Consider the following 21,431-nt stretch of genomic DNA (forward strand, 5'->3'; position numbering starts at 1 on the left):
ATACCATGACAGCATATACATTTTTTTGACAAAACAAATGGAAAACAAGACCCACCCATGGCTTCAGCAGGGGCCTGTGAGGCATGTGTCACCAGAGAGGAGCCAGAGGGGGAGGGCAGCTTCTTCTGCAGGTACACTTGTAGTTTGTGCATCTTTGTTCCTGGAGCACAGCTTTTCCTCATAATAAAGGCTGCATAGCCATCATCCCTGCTGTCCCAAATCTCTCTCCAGGTGCTTTTGGCACGAGAGCCAAAACCAACCAGCTGGTCATCCTCTGATGCTGCTGCTGCTGCTGTCACAACTGGCTTTTGTTTCTCATAATTGAGAAGAGACTGGATTTCTTGAAAGCTGAGGGCATAGCTCACAAATGACAGCAGGCTGTCCTTGCTGTGCCCCCCTGCCATGAACACTCCTGCAGTCTCCTCCTTTTGCTGGTTCTTGATTAGGTAGATGGTATACCCAATGTCATTTTCAAGGAGCCAGCGGAAGGACTTCCCTTTAAATTTCCCAAACTGCAGGATGTATTCTCCAGCCACCTCAGTTTTATCTGAAGCATCCCCTCCTCTTAAAATGATCACAGACAGTGCATTTTTCCTGACCAGCTCCTCCTTCACGGGTGCAGACTTGTCCTGTAGAGAGGGGTTGTCTTTAAGGAGTTTGGCTGCATCCGTTGGATCCTGACGGAGATATCCAAGTGGTCCCTTGCGGAATGTGACACTCATTCTCCCAGGGAAAAAAAACAGTTTTCTGCATTTTACCTGTAATGAAGAAAAGCATATTGATCTATTAATATGTTATAGACAGGCATTGTTTTCATAACAAATGTTAATAGTGAGGGTCTCAAGGGAGAGCAGGAATTAGGAGGTTCACATCTCAGCTCTAGCCCCTTTACTGTCTACATATTCTCACTGTATTTATCAGGGTTTTGAAGAAAAAAAAATGATATCAAATACCTTTACTTTAATATTACCTTTACTACTTTGTATAGTACCTTGATTAAGTGCCTGCCTTTGTGTATGTCTTAACGATGAGCTCTGGTTGTTGAGGCAGACTATTTACACTTCAAAGATAGACCCCCCCCCCCATGGGTTAAATGCTTTGAACTACCCATGGGAAAGAACTTGAAGGTGAAGGGAGCTCAGCCCCCCCACCCCCAACCAGTGATTCTGACTCAAGTAACACTGAAGTGTGAAGTGTCTTATCCAGCAACGCCCTGCATTCAATTCACCTTTCCTATCCCAAACAGACATGCATTAGACTATATTTGATATATTCTGCTTTTGACAAGCTCAGACAAACGTGGCCTATTTAGTATTTTGAAAATTGTAATATGGTATAGAAGCATATAATAAGTGTTAAAATTAAGCATGAATAGTACGTTGTACACAACATGACAAAGTATGAAAAACCCTCAGAGACATTGGTTCTCAATTAATAAACAATATTCTGGTGTTCTCTCATTTTAACAGAGGTGGAAGAAGTACTCTGATCTTGTACTTCAGTGATAGTACAAATACTCTGCTACAAGTAAAAGTCCTGCATTAAAAACCTTAAGTATAAGTACATGCTGTGACAACAGCAACGTTATACAACGGAGACTGAAAGTAGTCGACGTAGCGTTAAGTGCAAACACGACGACTTTATGATTCATATGAAGCTTGTTCATTTATCATTCTGTCAATGTGTGTATGTAAAGTAACGTTAGTGTGTCCAGAGTAACGTTATATCTAACCTTAATGCTGATGTAAGCTGCTGATATACCGTAGTTAACGCTACATTAGACATTAATGTTAACTAACAACGTGATGCTTTCAACCTAAGGAATGTTAAGTTTCGTTAGCTTGTAATTCATCCGAATATACCGCAGCAGCTCGACACAATAAACTGAGGAAACACGGCTAATGATAACTTTATAGCGCTCACACAAGCAAGAACGCGTCAGACAGCGCCAGGATACATTATAATAACATGTTGGTTCATTGTTAATAATGTTACGTTAGCTTGTAATTCATCCGAAAGTACCGCGGCGACACAATAAACGGGAGAAACACGGCTAACGTTAACTTTATAGCGCTCACACAAGCAAGAACACGTCAGACAGCGCCAGGATACATTATAGTAACATGTTGGTAATCTTTATTTATCTAAATATAACTCACCGTTTGGCGTAATGTCCACACAGCGTAGCTCAAGCTCAAGTCGATGTGAAGTGTAGATCATCCAGACCAACAGTGACAGAGTGGCGAAGGAAACAACAACTCCTCTCCTCGGAAAAAGGGCGCCAAACAAACAATAGCGGCCAAAGATATATTGCATCCGTAGTGGTTCAGCACTACCATAGAGAATGAATGGAAATGTGTTTAGGGCGCTTTAGCTAAAGAATCCCCGGGTGCCGCGCGGGAGGCCCGGGTTCGATTCCCGGCCAATGCAACATACATTTTTTGAAGATGATTCTCTGTGAGGCTTATTGTTGCCGATGTTACCTGAAGCCATAATCGTTATACTCCTGATGGAAAATGAAGGAATACGAAAATAAATAAATCCAGAAATGAAAACAGCATTAATTTATTGCTGTATTCATTTATGTACTTATGTCAGTATTTATTCCTGTATTTTTCTTTACATCCATTCATATATTTATTATTATTTTTGGTCCCCTGGTACCACTTTGCCTTGGGAGACCCTACCAGGAGCTATAGCCCACAACAACACAGCTCCCAGGGTCACCAGGGCAAACAAACCCCTCCACCATGTTAAGGTCTCTCCATGTTTGGACTCTAGCCTTTTCCGGAGTTGCCCAGGGTGAGAGGCGCTTTGAGGGTGTCGGGATACGAACCCCCAGCTTAGCGCTGCTGTGTTGGAGCGCTCCCTGAAGAACAAGAGGGTCGTCTCTATGTGACTGCAAGTCGCTGAGCGAAGGTCTCTGACTGTCGTCTGTGCTTATGCACCAAACAGCAGCTCAGAGTACCCGGCCTTCTTGGAGTCCCTAGGTGCCGTCCTGGAGAGGGCGCCAACTGGGGACTCTATAGTTCTGCTGGGCGACTTCAATGCTCACATGGGCAACGGTGGAGAAACCTGGAGGGTGGTGATTGGGAGGAACAGCCTGCTTGAGCTGAACCGAGTGGTGCTTTGTTTTTGGACTTCTGTGCTAGTCATGGATTTGCAATAACAAACTTGTTCAAGAATAGGGTGGTTCATAAGTGTACTTGGTACCAGACCAATCTAGGCTAAAGGTCGATGATCAACTTTGTGGTCGTTATCATCAGATCTGCAGCCGTATATCTTGGACACTTGGTTTCCCGTGGGTGTTGGCCTTCACCAGGATGATCCCTTGTCACCGATTCTGTTTGTGGTTTTCATGAACAGGATCTCAAGGCACAGCCTGGGGGAGGAAAGTGTCCGGTTTGGGGACCTCAGAATTGTGACTCTGCTCTTTGCAGATGATGTGGTTCTGTTGGCTCCAACGGACCGTGGCCTTTCAGCACACACTGGGGTGCTTTGCAGCCAAGTGTGAATTGGTCGGGATGAGACTCAGTACCTCCAAGGATGCCTCATGGATGCCACCCTTTAGAAGTTTTCTGCACACGTCTAACTGTTGAGAGGCTTAGGCTAGACCCAGATGACACTGCAGACGTGAAATGCTGCACATGCGAGCATTGGTGGTTCAGTGGTAGAATTCTCGCCTGCCACGCGGGAGGCCCGGGTTCGATTCCCGGCCAATGCAACATACATTTTTTGAAGATGATTCTCTGTGAGGCTTATTGTTGCCGATGTTACCTGAAGCCATAATCGTTATACTCCTGATGGAAAATGAAGGAATACGAAAATAAATAAATCCAGAAATGAAAACAGCATTAATTTATTGCTGTATTCATTTATGTACTTATGTCAGTATTTATTCCTGTATTTTTCTTTACATCCATTCATATATTTATTATTATTTTTGGTCCCCTGGTACCACTTTGCCTTGGGAGACCCTACCAGGAGCTATAGCCCACAACAACACAGCTCCCAGGGTCACCAGGGCAAACAAACCCCTCCACCATGTTAAGGTCTCTCCATGTTTGGACTCTAGCCTTTTCCGGAGTTGCCCAGGGTGAGAGGCGCTTTGAGGGTGTCGGGATACGAACCCCCAGCTTAGCGCTGCTGTGTTGGAGCGCTCCCTGAAGAACAAGAGGGTCGTCTCTATGTGACTGCAAGTCGCTGAGCGAAGGTCTCTGACTGTCGTCTGTGCTTATGCACCAAACAGCAGCTCAGAGTACCCGGCCTTCTTGGAGTCCCTAGGTGCCGTCCTGGAGAGGGCGCCAACTGGGGACTCTATAGTTCTGCTGGGCGACTTCAATGCTCACATGGGCAACGGTGGAGAAACCTGGAGGGTGGTGATTGGGAGGAACAGCCTGCTTGAGCTGAACCGAGTGGTGCTTTGTTTTTGGACTTCTGTGCTAGTCATGGATTTGCAATAACAAACTTGTTCAAGAATAGGGTGGTTCATAAGTGTACTTGGTACCAGACCAATCTAGGCTAAAGGTCGATGATCAACTTTGTGGTCGTTATCATCAGATCTGCAGCCGTATATCTTGGACACTTGGTTTCCCGTGGGTGTTGGCCTTCACCAGGATGATCCCTTGTCACCGATTCTGTTTGTGGTTTTCATGAACAGGATCTCAAGGCACAGCCTGGGGGAGGAAAGTGTCCGGTTTGGGGACCTCAGAATTGTGACTCTGCTCTTTGCAGATGATGTGGTTCTGTTGGCTCCAACGGACCGTGGCCTTTCAGCACACACTGGGGTGCTTTGCAGCCAAGTGTGAATTGGTCGGGATGAGACTCAGTACCTCCAAGGATGCCTCATGGATGCCACCCTTTAGAAGTTTTCTGCACACGTCTAACTGTTGAGAGGCTTAGGCTAGACCCAGATGACACTGCAGACGTGAAATGCTGCACATGCGAGCATTGGTGGTTCAGTGGTAGAATTCTCGCCTGCCACGCGGGAGGCCCGGGTTCGATTCCCGGCCAATGCAGCACACTTTTCACATTTTGGAATTATTATACTAAATGATGAGCATACAATACAATATATTTGAAGGCTTTTCATCCAACACTTTTTTTGCTTTTAGTACAGTAATTGCCACCATTTCAGAAACATTTTAGACACAAATGCATTAAAATTAAAGTTCTTTTATCTGCATTTATTTAGGTCTAAAAGAGAAGTTGTGTGCTCAATTCTCAATATGTGCTCAATAAAAATATAATGTTACCTTCGTGACGCTGACACAGAGCTTCAGAGCCAGTGATGAAACACACTGCTAAAAGAATGGTCTCTCTGAGTGGCCTCTCTGGGCTTTAATGCCCCTTGTGTTTTAAACTCTCTTCATTCAGAGGCAGAGTTCTGGTGTGTTGTGTTATTTCTTGTCGTGTCAGGAGATTTGAACAAGGTTGCAGCAGACCGGCTTGTTACTTACAAAAATTTACGTCACCCATGGGCTGTCATGTGAGCATTGGTGGTTCAGTGGTAGAATTCTCGCCTGCCACGCGGGAGGCCCGGGTTCGATTCCCGGCCAATGCAACATCCTTTTCATAATCTAAACATTTACATTTATTTTGATAAGATATTTCTGTGTGAGCTTGTGCTTGGCTTAATTTATCTCTTTTTTTTAGTCAAGTCAAGTCAAATTTATTTCTATAGCACATTTAAAACAACATGAGCTGACCAAAGTGCTTTGCAGACATAGGTAGAATAAAAACAGGTCAACAGAGCAGACAACAAAATCACACATATCCACAGACGGAGCTTCTGCCGAGCCCGAGGGACGACCAGAAGTGACTGGTCGGAAGACCTGAGTGACCTAGGTGAGGCATAGGGAGTTAAAAGGTAAGGCTGGGGCGATTCGTCGACATAGTCGACGTAGTCGAATACATAAATACGTCGATGCATCGGATGACGTAATGAAAAAAAGCTGCGCCCGGTCCAAGCATGGATTCTGATTCCCCCAGAGAGCAAGAAGTGTCAAAAAAAACTCTACCACGTTCATCAAAGGTGTGGGAATACTTCAAACAAAGACCCAACAATGGGGTGCTCTGTAAGTTGTGCAGGAGGGAGATGGCGTACTACAGCAATACAGGTGCAATGCACGAGCACCTGACAAGAAGGCATCCCGGAGTGCTGAGTGAAGAAGACAGCAGCAAGACACTTCCGTAAGTCCTGTTGACTGTTTCCCCACCAAGGCATGATCTATTAAGATTGTAAAAGCGCGGATGTGTTTCTGTTAACAGTAGTCATTTAAAGTTTGTTTTTAAAATGTTTCTTTATCACCACCATGTTAAAAGTATTTTATGGACCAATGTTATGGTAACGTAACGTAACGTTACACCATGCGTCATCTAATGTTGTTATTCGGCCGTTTTATTTTTTCTGTTTACTTTAACGGCGATGTACAAGTGAGAAAATGGCTTAAAGTAACGTTACATATTGTTCTACAGTCTGTGACTGATAGTCTGTAAATAGTTTCAATTATTTATCTCTTGCTCCACACTAATGCAAAAGTACATTTGCTAGTGTTTATCTTAACTGCATATTATTACAGTGATTAAATAAATCCATGTGTAAACCGTTTTAAGTTTTAAGTTAAGTACTTTAGTAAAAATACTGATGAGGATTATTATTATTATTATTAGCCTAATGTCATAACACAACAGTACTGTGGAAATTAGACAGATTTTAAAGTGTGCCACTATTATCATTATTCTAATGGGCTTTCTGTCTCTTTTTCAGGATGAGACGAAGCAGAGTGGAGGACTTTTTCCACAAAAAGAACATTGCACTTTATTCCTTTTACATGAATTTACAATACAAGCTCTTGTTTTAATTTTATTTTGGAGAAATTTTATGTTGGACTGAAAACAGATTACCAGTAAAGACTGGGATATTTTTTGTTGTGAAATAATGCCATAATAACATTATTGTTTTATGTATATGTTTATAAGAGAACATATTTGAATAAAGTATTGAAATAACAATGAGTCAAGTTTTTGATATTTGTGGATTGCACCAGTACAGGTTGGGAACTACTTGCTCAAACTTTGTGTGATTATCACAGGGATTGGACTGGTGGAGTAAGAAGTGGAGGGGGGACCTATCGGCCATAAGGCGTAGCTGGAGGGCACGGGACAGGATATGTCAGTGGTTTGTGCACTTTCTTGGTGACTGGAGGTGGTCGACGTTTGGTCTGTGCATAAGGACTTTAGCAGTCACGGAGTATTCAAAACTGAATAGAGTACATTGTCAGTTAAAACGCGTGTGTGTTTTAGATCTTTTTTTTTCTTAAATCTTCAAAATCGAACCCCATCTCCCGCGTGACAGGCGGGGATACTCACCACTATACTAATGAGGAAATGTTTGTCTTTTTAGACTCATCCCACTTTCGGTGTTTACGCACACCCCATCTCTAACCCCCAGATGTTTGTGGGCTTCGTCGACGAAGCGGTATTTAAGGTAGTCATGTGAGCATTGGTGGTTCAGTGGTAGAATTCTCGCCTGCCACGCGGGAGGCCCGGGTTCGATTCCCGGCCAATGCAACACTCATTTAGTAACGTATTGTAAGGCTTGTCAAGTGTTAAAAAACAAAAACACAGGAGTGAAGGTCGGAAGGTCTTTGGTGCCTGTCGTGGCAGCAACCAAAGAACCCGCTGGTGGACACCAACTGTGAAGGAGGCGGTCAAGGTGGGGAATTTTGTACTGTAAGGCTTGTTAAAGCTATGACGTGTTTTTTTTTTAAAAACAACCGTACTTTCTTAGACACAATAATGCACCAGTAATACACCTTATAGCTGCATTTTATGCAGGCATGAGATGCATATTTGTGTGAAGGACAATCAGCTTTTTCTACTCGTTAAATACAAGAATTTATGCATTTCAATCATGGATTTTGACTGCGTTTTGGGCCTCGTTGGCGCAGTAGGCAGCGCGTCAGTCTCATAATCTGAAGGTCGTGAGTTCGAGCCTCACACGGGGCACATCTTTTGTTACATGTTCACCTGGAATTATCTGCAGTCAGATACACAACTGAGCCCACGAACTCGCGCTTAACTTAACTTGTCTGTTTTTTCTATGACAGATTTGGTGAGACATTTTCAACTCATACCACAACAGATTCTACCAAGATTTGACCAATCCAAGGCCGCTCTACTACCAAGAATTGCGAAAGCCAATCTCTCGTTGTGCCTACCAGGATTTGACCAATCATACTAGCTATCGCTACCAAGATTAATGCCGGAAGCCACTCCTCTAGAAATGAACGTCAAGTGCCTTCATTGGAAAGTCAAGTCCCGTCTCCCCGGAGTTTGTTCGAACCGACGTCTTTCGCTATATTTTGGGTAAATTCATTGACATTGAAAATACTGCATTTTGGGCCTCGTTGGCGCAGTAGGCAGCGCGTCAGTCTCATAATCTGAAGGTCGTGAGTTCGAGCCTCACACGGGGCACATCTTTTCTTACATGTTCACCTGGAATTATCTGCAGTCAGATAAACAACTGAGCCCACAAACTCGCGCTTGGCTTTACTTATCTGTTTTTTCTATGACGGCAGGCAGTGTATAAAGGAGGTTTGCTGTCTTCTAGTTCAGGAAAAGCTGTGTGTTTTAGATAAAAAAAAGAATTTATGCATTTCAATCATGGATTTTGACTGCGTTTTGGGCCTCGTTGGCGCAGTAGGCAGCGCGTCAGTCTCATAATCTGAAGGTCGTGAGTTCGAGCCTCACACCGGGCAGATCTTTTGTTACATGTTCACCTGGAATTATCTGCAGTCAGCCACAACAGATTTTACCAAGATTTGACCAATCCGAGGCCGCTCTACTACCAAGAATTGCGAAAGCCAATCTCCTTTCGTTGTGCCTACCAGGATTTGACCAATCATACTTGCTATCGCTACCAAGATTGACGCCAGAAGCCACTCCTCTAGAAATGAACGTCAAGTCCCTTCATGTGTATAAAGGAAGTTTGCTGTCTTCTACTACAGGAAAATCTGTGTGTTGTAGATCATTTTTGTTCTTCAATCTTCAAATAAAAAAGATATTGTGCATAGGTTAGGTAGTATGAGGGGGCAAAAAAAAAGCTTGTAGACTCCACGACAGGGAATCGAACCCCATCTCCCGCGTGACAGGCGGGGATACTCACCACTATACTAATGAGGAAATGTTTGTCTTTTTAGACTCATCCCACTTTCGGTGTTTACGCACACCCCATCTCTAACCCCCAGATGTTTGTGGGCTTCGTCGACGAAGCGGTATTTAAGGTAGTCATGTGAGCATTGGTGGTTCAGTGGTAGAATTCTCGCCTGCCACGCGGGAGGCCCGGGTTCGATTCCCGGCCAATGCATCACTCATTTAGTAACGTATTGTAAGGCTTGTCAAGTGTTAAAAAACAAAAACACAGGAGTGAAGGTCGGAAGGTCTTTGGTGCCTGTCGTGGCAGCAACCAAAGAACCTGCTGGTGGACACCAACTGTGAAGGAGGCGGTCAAGGTGGGGAATTTTGTACTGTAAGGCTTGTTAAAGCTATGACGTGTTTTTTTTTTTTAAAAACAACCGTACTTTCTTAGACACAATAATGCACCAGTAATACACCTTATATCTGCATTTTATGCAGGCATGAGATGCATATTTGTGTGAAGGACAATCAGCTTTTTCTACTCGTTAAATACAAGAATTTATGCATTTCAATCATGGATTTTGACTGCGTTTCGGGCCTCGTTGGCGCAGTAGGCAGCGCGTCAGTCTCATAATCTGAAGGTCGTGAGTTCGAGCCTCACACGGGGCACATCTTTTGTTACATGTTCACCTGGAATTATCTGCAGTCAGATACACAACTGAGCCCACAAACTCGCGCTTAACTTAACTTGTCTGTTTTTTCTATGACAGATTTGGTGAGACATTTTCAACTCATACCACAACAGATTCTACCAAGATTTGACCAATCCAAGGCCGCTCTACTACCAAGAATTGCGAAAGCCAATCTCTCGTTGTGCCTACCAGGATTTGACCAATCATACTAGCTATCGCTACCAAGATTAATGCCGGAAGCCACTCCTCTAGAAATGAACGTCAAGTGCCTTCATTGGAAAGTCAAGTCCCGTCTCCCCGGAGTTTGTTCGAACCGACGTCTTTCGCTATATTTTGGGTAAATTCATTGACATTGAAAATACTGCATTTTGGGCCTCGTTGGCGCAGTAGGCAGCGCGTCAGTCTCATAATCTGAAGGTCGTGAGTTCGAGCCTCACACGGGGCACATCTTTTGTTACATGTTCACCTGGAATTATCTGCAGTCAGATACACAACTGAGCCCACGAACTCGCGCTTAACTTAACTTGTCTGTTTTTTCTATGACAGATTTGGTGAGACATTTTCAACTCATACCACAACAGATTCTACCAAGATTTGACCAATCCAAGGCCGCTCTACTACCAAGAATTGCGAAAGCCAATCTCTCGTTGTGCCTACCAGGATTTGACCAATCATACTAGCTATCGCTACCAAGATTAATGCCGGAAGCCACTCCTCTAGAAATGAACGTCAAGTGCCTTCATTGGAAAGTCAAGTCCCGTCTCCCCGGAGTTTGTTCGAACCGACGTCTTTCGCTATATTTTGGGTAAATTCATTGACATTGAAAATACTGCATTTTGGGCCTCGTTGGCGCAGTAGGCAGCGCGTCAGTCTCATAATCTGAAGGTCGTGAGTTCGAGCCTCACACGGGGCAGGTCTTTTGTTACATGTTCACCTGGAATTATCTGCAGTCAGATAAACAACTGAGCCCACAAACTCGCACTTGGCTTTACTTATCTGTTTTTTCTATGACGGCAGGCAGTGTATAAAGGAGGTTTGCTGTCTTCTAGTTCAGGAAAAGCTGTGTGTTTTAGATAAAAAAAAGAATTTATGCATTTCAATCATGGATTTTGACTGCGTTTTGGGCCTCGTTGGCGCAGTAGGCAGCGCGTCAGTCTCATAATCTGAAGGTCGTGAGTTCAAGCCTCACACGGGGCACATTTTTTGTTACATGTTCACCTGGAATTATCAGCAGTCAGCCACAACAGATTCTACCAAGATTTGACCAATCCGAGGCCGCTCTACCAGCAAGAATTGCGAAAGCCAATCTCTTTTCGTTGTGCCTACCAGGATTTGACCAATCATACTTGCTATCGCTACCAAGATTGACGCCAGAAGCCACTCCTCTAGAAATGAACGTCAAGTCCCTTCATGTGTATAAAGGAAGTTTGCTGTCTTCTAGTACAGGAAAATCTGTGTGTTGTGGATAATTTTTGTTCTTCAATCTTCAAAAAAAAAAGATATTGTGCATAGGTTAGGTAGTGTGAGGGGGCAAAAAAAAGCTTGTAGACTCCACGACAGGGAATCGAACCCCATCTCCCGCGTGACAGGCGGGGATACTCACCACTATACTAATGAGGAAATGTTTGTCTTTTTAGACTCATCCCACTTTCGGTGTTTACGCACACCCCATCTCTAACCCCCAGATGTTTGTGGGCTTCGTCGACGAAGCGGTATTTAAGGTAGTCATGTGAGCATTGGTGGTTCAGTGGTAGAATTCTCGCCTGCCACGCGGGAGGCCCGGGTTCGATTCCCGGCCAATGCAACACTCATTTAGTAACGTATTGTAAGGCTTGTCAAGTGTTAAAAAACAAAAACACAGGAGTGAAGGTCGGAAGGTCTTTGGTGCCTGTCGTGGCAGCAACCAAAGAACCTGCTGGTGGACACCAACTGTGAAGGAGGCGGTCAAGGTGGGGAATTTTGTACTGTAAGGCTTGTTAAAGCTATGACGTGTTTTTTTTTTTTAAAAACAACCGTACTTTCTTAGACACAATAATGCACCAGTAATACACCTTATATCTGCATTTTATGCAGGCATGAGATGCATATTTGTGTGAAGGACAATCAGCTTTTTCTACTCGTTAAATACAAGAATTTATGCATTTCAATCATGGATTTTGACTGCGTTTTGGGCCTCGTTGGCGCAGTAGGCAGCGCGTCAGTCTCATAATCTGAAGGTCGTGAGTTCGAGCCTCACACGGGGCACATCTTTTGTTACATGTTCACCTGGAATTATCTGCAGTCAGATACACAACTGAGCCCACGAACTCGCGCTTAACTTAACTTGTCTGTTTTTTCTATGACAGATTTGGTGAGACATTTTCAACTCATACCACAACAGATTCTACCAAGATTTGACCAATCCAAGGCCGCTCTACTACCAAGAATTGCGAAAGCCAATCTCTCGTTGTGCCTACCAGGATTTGACCAATCATACTAGCTATCGCTACCAAGATTAATGCCGGAAGCCACTCCTCTAGAAATGAACGTCAAGTGCCTTCATTGGAAAGTCAAGTCCCGTCTCCCCGGAGTTTGTTCGAACCGACGTCTTTCGCTATATTTTGGGTAAATTCATTGACATTGAAAATACTGCATTTTGGGCCTCGTTGGCGCAGTAGGCAGCGCGTCAGTCTCATAATCTGAAGGTCGTGAGTTCGAGCCTCACACGGGGCAGGTCTTTTGTTACATGTTCACCTGGAATTATCTGCAGTCAGATAAACAACTGAGCCCACAAACTCGCACTTGGCTTTACTTATCTGTTTTTTCTATGACGGCAGGCAGTGTATAAAGGAGGTTTGCTGTCTTCTAGTTCAGGAAAAGCTGTGTGTTTTAGATAAAAAAAAGAATTTATGCATTTCAATCATGGATTTTGACTGCGTTTTGGGCCTCGTTGGCGCAGTAGGCAGCGCGTCAGTCTCATAATCTGAAGGTCGTGAGTTCGAGCCTCACACGGGGCACATTTTTTGTTACATGTTCACCTGGAATTATCTGCATTCAGCTACAACAGATTTTACCAAGATTTGACCAATCCGAGGCCGCTCTACTACCAAGAATTGCGAAAGCCAATCTCCTTTCGTTGTGCCTACCAGGATTTGACCAATCATACTTGCTATCGCTACCAAGATTGACGCCAGAAGCCACTCCTCTAGAAATGAACGTCAAGTCCCTTCATGTGTATAACGGAAGTTTGCTGTCTTCTAGTACAGGAAAATCTGTGTGTTGTAGATCATTTTTGTTCTTCAATCTTCAAATAAAAAAGATATTGTGCATAGGTTAGGTAGTGTGAGGGGTCAAAAAAAAGCTTGTAGACTCCACGACAGGGAATCGAACCCCATCTCCCCCGTGACAGGCGGGGATACTCACCACTATACTAATGAGGAAATGTTTGTCTTTTTAGACTCATCCCACTTTCGGTGTTTACGCACACCCCATCTCTAACCCCCAGATGTTTGTGGGCTTCGTCGACGAAGCGGTATTTAAGGTAGTCGTGAGCATTGGTGGTTCAGTGGTAGAATTCTCGCCTGCCACGCGGGGGCAAGTCGCGTATAGGTGGCATACACTGACAGCCAATGAAATTGCAGACTTATTAACGCTGTCCAGGGTGCTGAAAACGCCGCTCTGGTCCAGCAGTTTTCTCCTGAATATTTAAGAATAATTATCTGGAGCAGGTTCGAATCCCACTTGGTACAAAGTCTGTGATACATTGTCAAAGATAATGAGCTATTTGGGAATCAAGAAATGTGAGCCTTAGTTTGTTATTTACTTCTTCTGATTATCATTAGGTAAGTCGCGTTTAGGTGGCATACACTGACAGCCAATGAAATTGCAGACTTATTAACGCTGTCCAAGGTGCTGAAAACGCAGCTCTGGTCCAGCAGTTTTCTCCTGAATATTTAAGAATGATTATCTGGAGCTGGTTCGAATCCCACTTGGTACAAAGTCTGTGATACATTATCAAAGATAATGAGCTATTTGGGAATCAAGTTTGTTATTTACTTCTTCTGATTATCATTAGATTAGACTAGTCTGGTTATATCAAGTTCTTGACTTACTTAAAGCTATTAACCAATTATATTACAGAGTTTTCTTCCTATGTGTAACATTTAAATTGCAATTACTTAATTACTTCAATTAGAGACTTTACTGTTCACTATAAATTATTAATTTATTAATGAGACATGTAGACATTAGTGAATGAAATGTATTTATTAACCACAACTGTAACAGTAAATATTCAACAGAGCCCATATTGCAAGGTCACACATATATCACACAAAAATGTAAGGTAAAGTAAATATAATATTGTATATAATAAATGTAATAATTATTTACATGAGCAAAATATACAGTATATACAGTGGAAACCGGTTACAGTGATCACGGTTACATTGATAAACCGCTTATATGGGGCAGTGGTGGCCCTCCCTCATTACCACCACTGAGGTGCCCTTGAGCAAGGCACCCCCAACCGCTCCAGTGGAGTTGCTCAGTGACCAGCAGATCAGACTGTGGTTGTACTGGGCAGCTTCCAGGTGTGAATGTGTAACTGTGTGAATGTGATCAGGGCGTTCCTGAAAAAGAGAGCATTGCCCTCAGTGAACCTCCCCCTGAATAAAATAAAGGTAAAAACAAATAAATAAAATATGGATCAAAAAGCTTGGGACAGAATCATTACTATGCAAATGCTGTTTAAATAATCTGCTTATAGTGATCAATTTGACCCGGACAGACGTGATCACATGGTAAAACACTCCCCCTCGCTGTCTCTCATTTTCCCCTTTCAACTTCCCATCTCTTTTTTTCTCTCTCATAAAAAGCAGACACCTGGAACTCCTTCCAGGTCATCTCCTTCTCCATGCCCTGATCTTTGTAGAGGGAAAAGACTTTAGCAGGGCAGTAAATGTACTTCCCTGCTATTCCAGGGAATCCAGTGTGAATGTGAGGACTGTTTGGGCCCTGTTTCAGTTCCATCTTACAGAACCGACACTTGCGACCTGTCTGTGGGGAGTCAGTCCTTTTCCTCTTCTGCTGTCCTCGCTCCTCCACCCTTTTTTTTGTGGCGTCCAGTTCCTGCTGGAAGAACTTTGTAGCTGCAAAGTCTTGAAAGGGCATTTTGGGGTTTGTCAGACCTTCAGCACCATAAGCCTTGAAAACTTTAGTGGAGCAGTAGAAATATCTGACAGGACCTTGCTGGAAGAAGAAGTGGATGGAAGAACCATCATTCTCATACCTCGACTTTGGCTGGCCACAGGAAAGACATGTTTTTGTGTGTGCCTTCTTTTGCTGTGGTTGTTGTTGCTGAGGCTGGTGTTGGTGCTGCTGTTGGATTTCCATTATGTTATGAACAATTTTCTCAATTGATGCTTGCGTTAGAGGTGTGGCAAGGGTCTGAACAGGTGGAGGTGGGTTAAAAACTGCAACAGGCATGGTAACAACCGGCACAGTGGTAGTCTCACTGCCCTCTGACAGAGAGTGCCAGAGTTCCTGCCTCTCTTGCAGTTTTTCGGGGCTGGTGTTTAAAGAGGAGCTGGTGTTTAATAATTTACTGAGGTGCTTTACGTACTGTGAAATATGTAGTTTGGTAGTTGGGTGGAGCATGCTGTTTGGGTCTGTACAGGTGTTGTGAACTAGAGCAGCATAGTCCTGGTCCACAAGCTTGAGCATGTCCTTCTGCCCACGGTGTTTGTTCAGCAGGTTGTCAATAACCTGCTTCATAGGGGCATGGCCAGCGCTTGTGGTCCAACACAAATACCCTCCCACCAGTCTTCACAGGTCCAGTGCGAGCTCCAGTTGGGGAGGACAGCAGGGGCAGAGACTGGCGGAGATGTGGTTTCTATAAAAATAAAAGACGGAGTACAATAAATCATTCTGGCACACAGAAGGGGGAAAACCCCAATTCATACACTCGCATGGGTGAAAACATTTTATACTTTGTCAGATTTTTTAGATAATGGCTCATGGCTGACTGGTATGTTTATGTAAAAGTAGATTCATTAACACATCAAATAAGGCCCTCATATTGTCTCATCTCTAAGAAAAGAAAGATGCAACACATCTATTAAGGTATTTACTAAATAAATATGATTGAAATCCAGTTACTGATGCTGAAGTTTTGTCAAGTACTTTGTCTGTCTGTCAAATGTTTACCTGGCTCTGTCTGAGGATCGGGAGTTGCACTTGGAGTCACTTCTGGTTTTATAGCCAAGGTCAGCAGGAGGGCATGCAGCAAACTGAAACAGCTTCTGTGGTGCCATGGAGGATGACTGAAGAGGCTCAGACTGGGCAGTGAGCTGGCTGCTTTGCGGAGGTGGATTCCGGTCTGTGGTAGAGTCGGTCTTGCTCCTGTGCTTGTCCCAGTCTAGAGGAACTGGGCGGCAACCAGGCTCAACATACTCCAAGCCAAACTTCTCTCCAGTGTCTCTGTTAGAGGGTTGAAAAGCAGGATATTTCACGTGCCCCAACACCCGTTCAGAGACTGCATTGAGCTCTGCCATCAACTGCTGGATCAAAGACAGCTGGGAGGTGGACACCCTGGCTGCTTCAAGTCCACCAGACGCTGGTAATTCCACCGCGCCACCCCTGTCATCCCCTGTGCCTGAAACAGCTCTGTGGAGACACGTGTTCCAGTGACCCACTGAGCCTGGTGGAAATGGTATCCCTCCTGCTGGGATGTGCCTCTGATGGGGATCCAAACAGGAACTCTAGCACCTTCACCCTTCACATGATTCAGCTGCACTGTTCCTCCATGTCCTGTACAAGATCCCACCCTCCACCTCAGGATCACTCAGGCAACCTCGCAGGATGTGCACACGCTGAATCCGCCATGTCTTCAGCATAGAGGGCTTGAAGAGAGGAGCACCATTTGGATCACACGTGAGGTGAAAGTGCTGGAAAACTCCCTCGACTCTCTTGATGAGCTCCTCAGGCAGTGGAATTCTGGTCCTGCAGTGCTCGCGAGTGTGTGGCTTTGTTGGGTTGGCAGGCTGAATTCCACAGAAGGCATAGGCGTCTTTAAGCCTCTGCAGGTCTTCCTGGTCCACCACAGAAAAGGCTGCAGACAGAAACTGGGCAAAAGAGCTGTACAGAGGATGGTGCTCTGACACACACTCCCGGAGAAACCGCCTCAGACAGTGGAACAAGTCCAGCTTGATGGTCATGTTTGTATTGAAGTCTGATCGTGATGCACAGACGTTCAGCAGGTTACCAGAAGTGGCCTCAGCAACAATGGCATCAGTTGTCCTCCAAGCATCCCAGTTCAGATGCTCTCCTGCACAAGATTCTGCCACCTTAAACTGCTGCACAGCAATCCCTGAAAGAAAGAATGGAGACAAATATAGCCATGAATGTTAAAGCAGTCATATCAATCACTATGTGCAGTCCAGTGTATTCACTCATGACAATATAATTATTCCTATGAGCTGAATGAATGCAAAGGGATTTTCTTTCATCGAAACTGGAAATATGAAATATGAAAAGCAATGTAAGTTGTGATTATGAGCTGTTCATGTCACCAATAATAGAAAAAAATATTGATGATAACGTACCTGTCTACCCACTGGTATTGTGCCTTCTCTAGGCCTGCAGTGCTGTAGCGGTGTGCTAGTCCCTCGTACAGGGGCTTGAGGGACTTCTCTGTCTCAGACTGCACCATCACCCATGAAAGGATCATCCAGTTCTCATTCATGACCGCATATGATGACATGGTCCCGGATGAAAAGGTGACCTTTCCTGGCAACTTTCCGTGTGTGGTCTGAGCGGAACGCCTGTCCAAAGGTGCCCTGCAGAAAGTTTTTGATGGCATCTTCCTGGTGTTGATACTCATGCAGCAGGCAGTCAGTCAGGTAGTGTGCAGACACAGAGATCCCGTTCCAGCCATCTGAATCCCCGTAGTCCCCGAAGGGAGCTGGCTTGGTTTCCTGTCTTATGAACTGAGTGATGGTTCTTTGGTCATACCTCCCTGCCTCGCCATCCATGGTGTTTTGGCAGCTGAGGAGGTAGGCCAGGTGAGCACGTTCGTATTTCAGGTGCATCATCTCCATGATCTGCTTTGTCATGTCGGTGGGTGAGTTACCTGTGCGTCTGAGCTCGTCCATGACCGATTTACAGATGGCCTTTTTGTAGGTCAGTATTGCTGGCAACAGGTTTGTGAACCTCTTTGGAAGCTTTTCCAGCCACAGTGGGTTGTCAGCATACCACCTCTTCCGGCAAACTTTGCAGCACAGCCTGGATGACAACAGGTAGTACTGTCCAGTGATGCCAACAATCACACGAGGCCTACCAACACCTGCAGAGGTAACTTGAGGCTGAGCACAACCTTCAATACATGGCAGAGTGTCGTTGTTCCTCAGCCTCGCCATCAAGTTGTCATTCTCTGGCTTCCATATGAAAAAGGGATGGAGCTGAAAGTACTTTGGGGATGGAAGATCAGAGATGCTGTCAATTAATTCTGGCTGGGGAGGGAGACGCCACAGTGACAGCATCTTCATGGGGTTGCGCACAGGAATGGAGCCTGGCCAGAGACCCAGGGATTCCAGCTCTGTCTTCATCCAGATCCTCTGCTGCTGTGAACAGTTCCACTGACTGACATCATGGTCATAGCCAGGAAGCTGTGGAGGAGGACAGCTGGGGACAGCTGATGGCCTGGGTAATGGCTGACCTGGTTAGGCAAGAAGAAAGACATAGCAAATTATTAAGATTGTGTGTTGACTTGATTCTATCTCTTTGACACGCACACAGCCAAATCAAGAACATTCAAATACTTACTTTGAGCTCTTGGCGGTTGCAGCGGCGGTTGAATGGGCTCTGCAGACGTCTCAGGAGAAATCGGAAGTGCCTCTGACACTATATAGAATATTAAACATTTCATTATTATTCACAGTACGATAAATAAAAAACTTGACTATGACATTGTGCACCAGTATCTGATTTACATCAATGAGAACAGTTCCGATGGACACTACATATGGATATTTTTAAGATGCAAATACAGTTAAAATAATACACACCTGGAACAGTGACAGTTGTCTCTGTTGGCAAGGGTCCTGGTGTTTCTGGCATCAGGAACATCAGCTCCTGAGGAAGGGGCACAGGTCTCTTTACCATCGGCAGAGCAGGGGCTGCAAGGAGATAAGGACCACAAAAAGTAATCAATTATTGGTTTATAACGGACATAATCAGAGGGAATATGACAGAAAGGTTTAAATGGATAAAAAGAAATATAATGCATTTACCATCTACTTGTGAACCCGTCAGTTCAGTTGGTGTGGACAGTGTAGCAGATGGTACTACAACAGAAAAAATCTTGTCAGTCATTTATATTTTGACAATATAAAAAAAACTGGTGTTAGTAAAGGCATACATTATCCATCTTTTACTTCACCTGCTTATCTCAGCCTTATATAGTTAAACAGACTGTTTGTTACATTAAAGTATAAAGAATTTCATTCATACACATGCAGTTTAGTTCTGTATGGATAAATATTTAGTAGTCAGTCATTACAATTTAGCCTAAGCAGGGGAAGCAACATGGCACACTGCAAACACATGCATACAAGTGTTAGTAACCACAGCAGTCCTATATGTATATACATATATATATATATATATATATATATATATATATATATATATATATGTATATATATATATATATATTCATCATATAAGTCTAAAAACTGGAATAAAGAGTGCTACTTACCCTCGCCATGACTGGAATCAATTCATAGTCACTAGGACAACAAGTTGAACAGCAAAACACAAACATGACCAGAACATGGTCAACATGAGAAGGAACGGTTTATGTCATGCTTCGGTTTGGGATAAGAATTCATGGTCCCAGAGTCTCTGTCGACGACAGGACGTTTTTGTTTGGTTAAGAACCTCTTTCTGTTCCCGAAGCCTGTCGTCTGGCAGTTGATGCTGATGGTGCAGAAACAGCTGTAAAACACAAACAAAAACAATTAAATATAAACTATATAGAATACACAATTAATATTAAACAGGCTGAACTGTAAATTATTTTGAATCTTCAGGCAGTAGAAACAAACCAATATAAGACAACAAATGTTTACTCACAGCTCTGCACATGTTGCTTGGAAGGACAGATACCCAGCATCGCTCTCTCCAGCTCTTCATCTTCATCCATCACTGTGATGCAAACAGACAAGAATTAGAATGTACTAAAAATATGGCTTTACTGTACTTAGGATAGTATGAATAAAATCACCACTGAAATAATGGAAGACGAAGTTTACTCCCTTTGGTGTACTAAAATACACTGGATACCATGACAGCATATACATTTTTTTGACAAAACAAATGGAAAACAAGACCCACCCATGGCTTCAGCAGGGGCCTGTGAGGCATGTGTCACCAGAGAGGAGCCAGAGGGGGAGGGCAGCTTCTTCTGCAGGTACACTTGTAGTTTGTGCATCTTTGTTCCTGGAGCACAGCTTTTCCTCATAATAAAGGCTGCATAGCCATCATCCCTGCTGTCCCAAATCTCTCTCCAGGTGCTTTTGGCACGAGAGCCAAAACCAACCAGCTGGTCATCCTCTGATGCTGATGCTGCTGCTGCTGCTGTCACAACTGGCTTTTGTTTCTCATAATTGAGAAGAGACTGGATTTCTTGAAAGCTGAGGGCATAGCTCACAAATGACAGCAGGCTGTCCTTGCTGTGCCCCCCTGCCATGAACACTCCTGCAGTCTCCTCCTTTTGCTGGTTCTTGATTAGGTAGATGGTATACCCAATGTCATTTTCAAGGAGCCAGCGGAAGGACTTCCCTTTATATTTCCCAAACTGCAGGATGTATTCTCCAGCCACCTCAGTTTTATCTGAAGCATCCCCTCCTCTTAAAATGATCACAGACAGTGCATTTTTCCTGACCAGCTCCTCCTTCACGGGTGCAGACTTGTCCTGTAGAGAGGGGTTGTCTTTAAGGAGTTTGGCTGCATCCGTTGGATCCTGACGGAGATATCCAAGTGGTCCCTTGCGGAATGTGACACTCATTCTCCCAGGGAAAAAAACAGTTTTCTGCATTTTACCTGTAATGAAGAAAAGCATATTGATCTATTAATATGTTATAGACAGGCATTGTTTTCATAACAAATGTTAATAGTGAGGGTCTCAAGGGAGAGCAGGAATTAGGAGGTTCACATCTCAGCTCTAGCCCCTTTACTGTCTACATATTCTCACTGTATTTATCAGGGTTTTGAAGAAAAAAAAATGATATCAAATACCTTTACTTTAATATTACCTTTACTACTTTGTATAGTACCTTGATTAAGTGCCTGCCTTTGTGTATGTCTTAACGATGAGCTCTGGTTGTTGAGGCAGACTATTTACACTTCAAAGATAGACCCCCCCCCCCATGGGTTAAATGCTTTGAACTACCCATGGGAAAGAACTTTGAAGGTGAAGGGAGCTCAGCCCCCCCACCCCCAACCAGTGATTCTGACTCAAGTAACACTGAAGTGTGAAGTGTCTTATCCAGCAACGCCCTGCATTCAATTCACCTTTCCTATCCCAAACAGACATGCATTAGACTATATTTGATATAT

General features: G+C 44.0%; 2 protein-coding genes and 16 non-coding genes across 19 annotated transcripts in view; 17 read left to right on the forward strand and 1 right to left on the reverse strand.

Moving 5' to 3' along the window:
- LOC119483941 (thioredoxin domain-containing protein 16-like) overlaps nucleotides 1-21,431 on the forward strand; it is a 46,921-nt gene that overhangs the window by 9,638 nt on the left and 15,852 nt on the right. The gene's annotated exons all lie outside the window — the stretch shown is intronic.
- On the forward strand, nucleotides 3,654-3,724 carry trnag-gcc. Its single transcript has one exon. It is a non-coding gene; the product is annotated as a tRNA-Gly (tRNA).
- Nucleotides 4,948-5,018, forward strand: trnag-gcc. Its single transcript has one exon. It is a non-coding gene; the product is annotated as a tRNA-Gly (tRNA).
- trnag-gcc lies at nucleotides 5,493-5,563 on the forward strand. The gene has a single exon. It is a non-coding gene; the product is annotated as a tRNA-Gly (tRNA).
- Nucleotides 7,502-7,572, forward strand: trnag-gcc. The gene has a single exon. It is a non-coding gene; the product is annotated as a tRNA-Gly (tRNA).
- Nucleotides 7,938-8,010, forward strand: trnam-cau. The gene has a single exon. It is a non-coding gene; the product is annotated as a tRNA-Met (tRNA).
- Nucleotides 8,406-8,478, forward strand: trnam-cau. Its single transcript has one exon. It is a non-coding gene; the product is annotated as a tRNA-Met (tRNA).
- Nucleotides 8,690-8,762, forward strand: trnam-cau. Its single transcript has one exon. It is a non-coding gene; the product is annotated as a tRNA-Met (tRNA).
- trnag-gcc lies at nucleotides 9,300-9,370 on the forward strand. Its single transcript has one exon. It is a non-coding gene; the product is annotated as a tRNA-Gly (tRNA).
- On the forward strand, nucleotides 9,738-9,810 carry trnam-cau. Its single transcript has one exon. It is a non-coding gene; the product is annotated as a tRNA-Met (tRNA).
- trnam-cau lies at nucleotides 10,206-10,278 on the forward strand. The gene has a single exon. It is a non-coding gene; the product is annotated as a tRNA-Met (tRNA).
- trnam-cau lies at nucleotides 10,674-10,746 on the forward strand. Its single transcript has one exon. It is a non-coding gene; the product is annotated as a tRNA-Met (tRNA).
- On the forward strand, nucleotides 10,958-11,030 carry trnam-cau. The gene has a single exon. It is a non-coding gene; the product is annotated as a tRNA-Met (tRNA).
- Nucleotides 11,567-11,637, forward strand: trnag-gcc. The gene has a single exon. It is a non-coding gene; the product is annotated as a tRNA-Gly (tRNA).
- Nucleotides 12,005-12,077, forward strand: trnam-cau. The gene has a single exon. It is a non-coding gene; the product is annotated as a tRNA-Met (tRNA).
- trnam-cau lies at nucleotides 12,473-12,545 on the forward strand. Its single transcript has one exon. It is a non-coding gene; the product is annotated as a tRNA-Met (tRNA).
- trnam-cau lies at nucleotides 12,757-12,829 on the forward strand. Its single transcript has one exon. It is a non-coding gene; the product is annotated as a tRNA-Met (tRNA).
- LOC119483940 lies at nucleotides 13,897-19,448 on the reverse strand. Its single transcript, XM_037762447.1, has 5 exons — nucleotides 19,103-19,448; nucleotides 18,878-18,988; nucleotides 18,636-18,713; nucleotides 17,662-18,528; nucleotides 13,897-14,417 (listed from the first exon to the last, which is right to left on the reverse strand). Exons 1-5 carry the CDS (start codon nucleotides 19,182-19,184, stop codon nucleotides 14,374-14,376), a joined length of 1,182 nt encoding a protein of 393 aa, XP_037618375.1. The 5' UTR covers nucleotides 19,185-19,448; the 3' UTR covers nucleotides 13,897-14,373.

The sequence above is a fragment of the Sebastes umbrosus genome, chromosome 24, assembly GCF_015220745.1.
Source record: "Sebastes umbrosus isolate fSebUmb1 chromosome 24, fSebUmb1.pri, whole genome shotgun sequence".
Lineage (NCBI taxonomy): Eukaryota > Metazoa > Chordata > Actinopteri > Perciformes > Sebastidae > Sebastes > Sebastes umbrosus.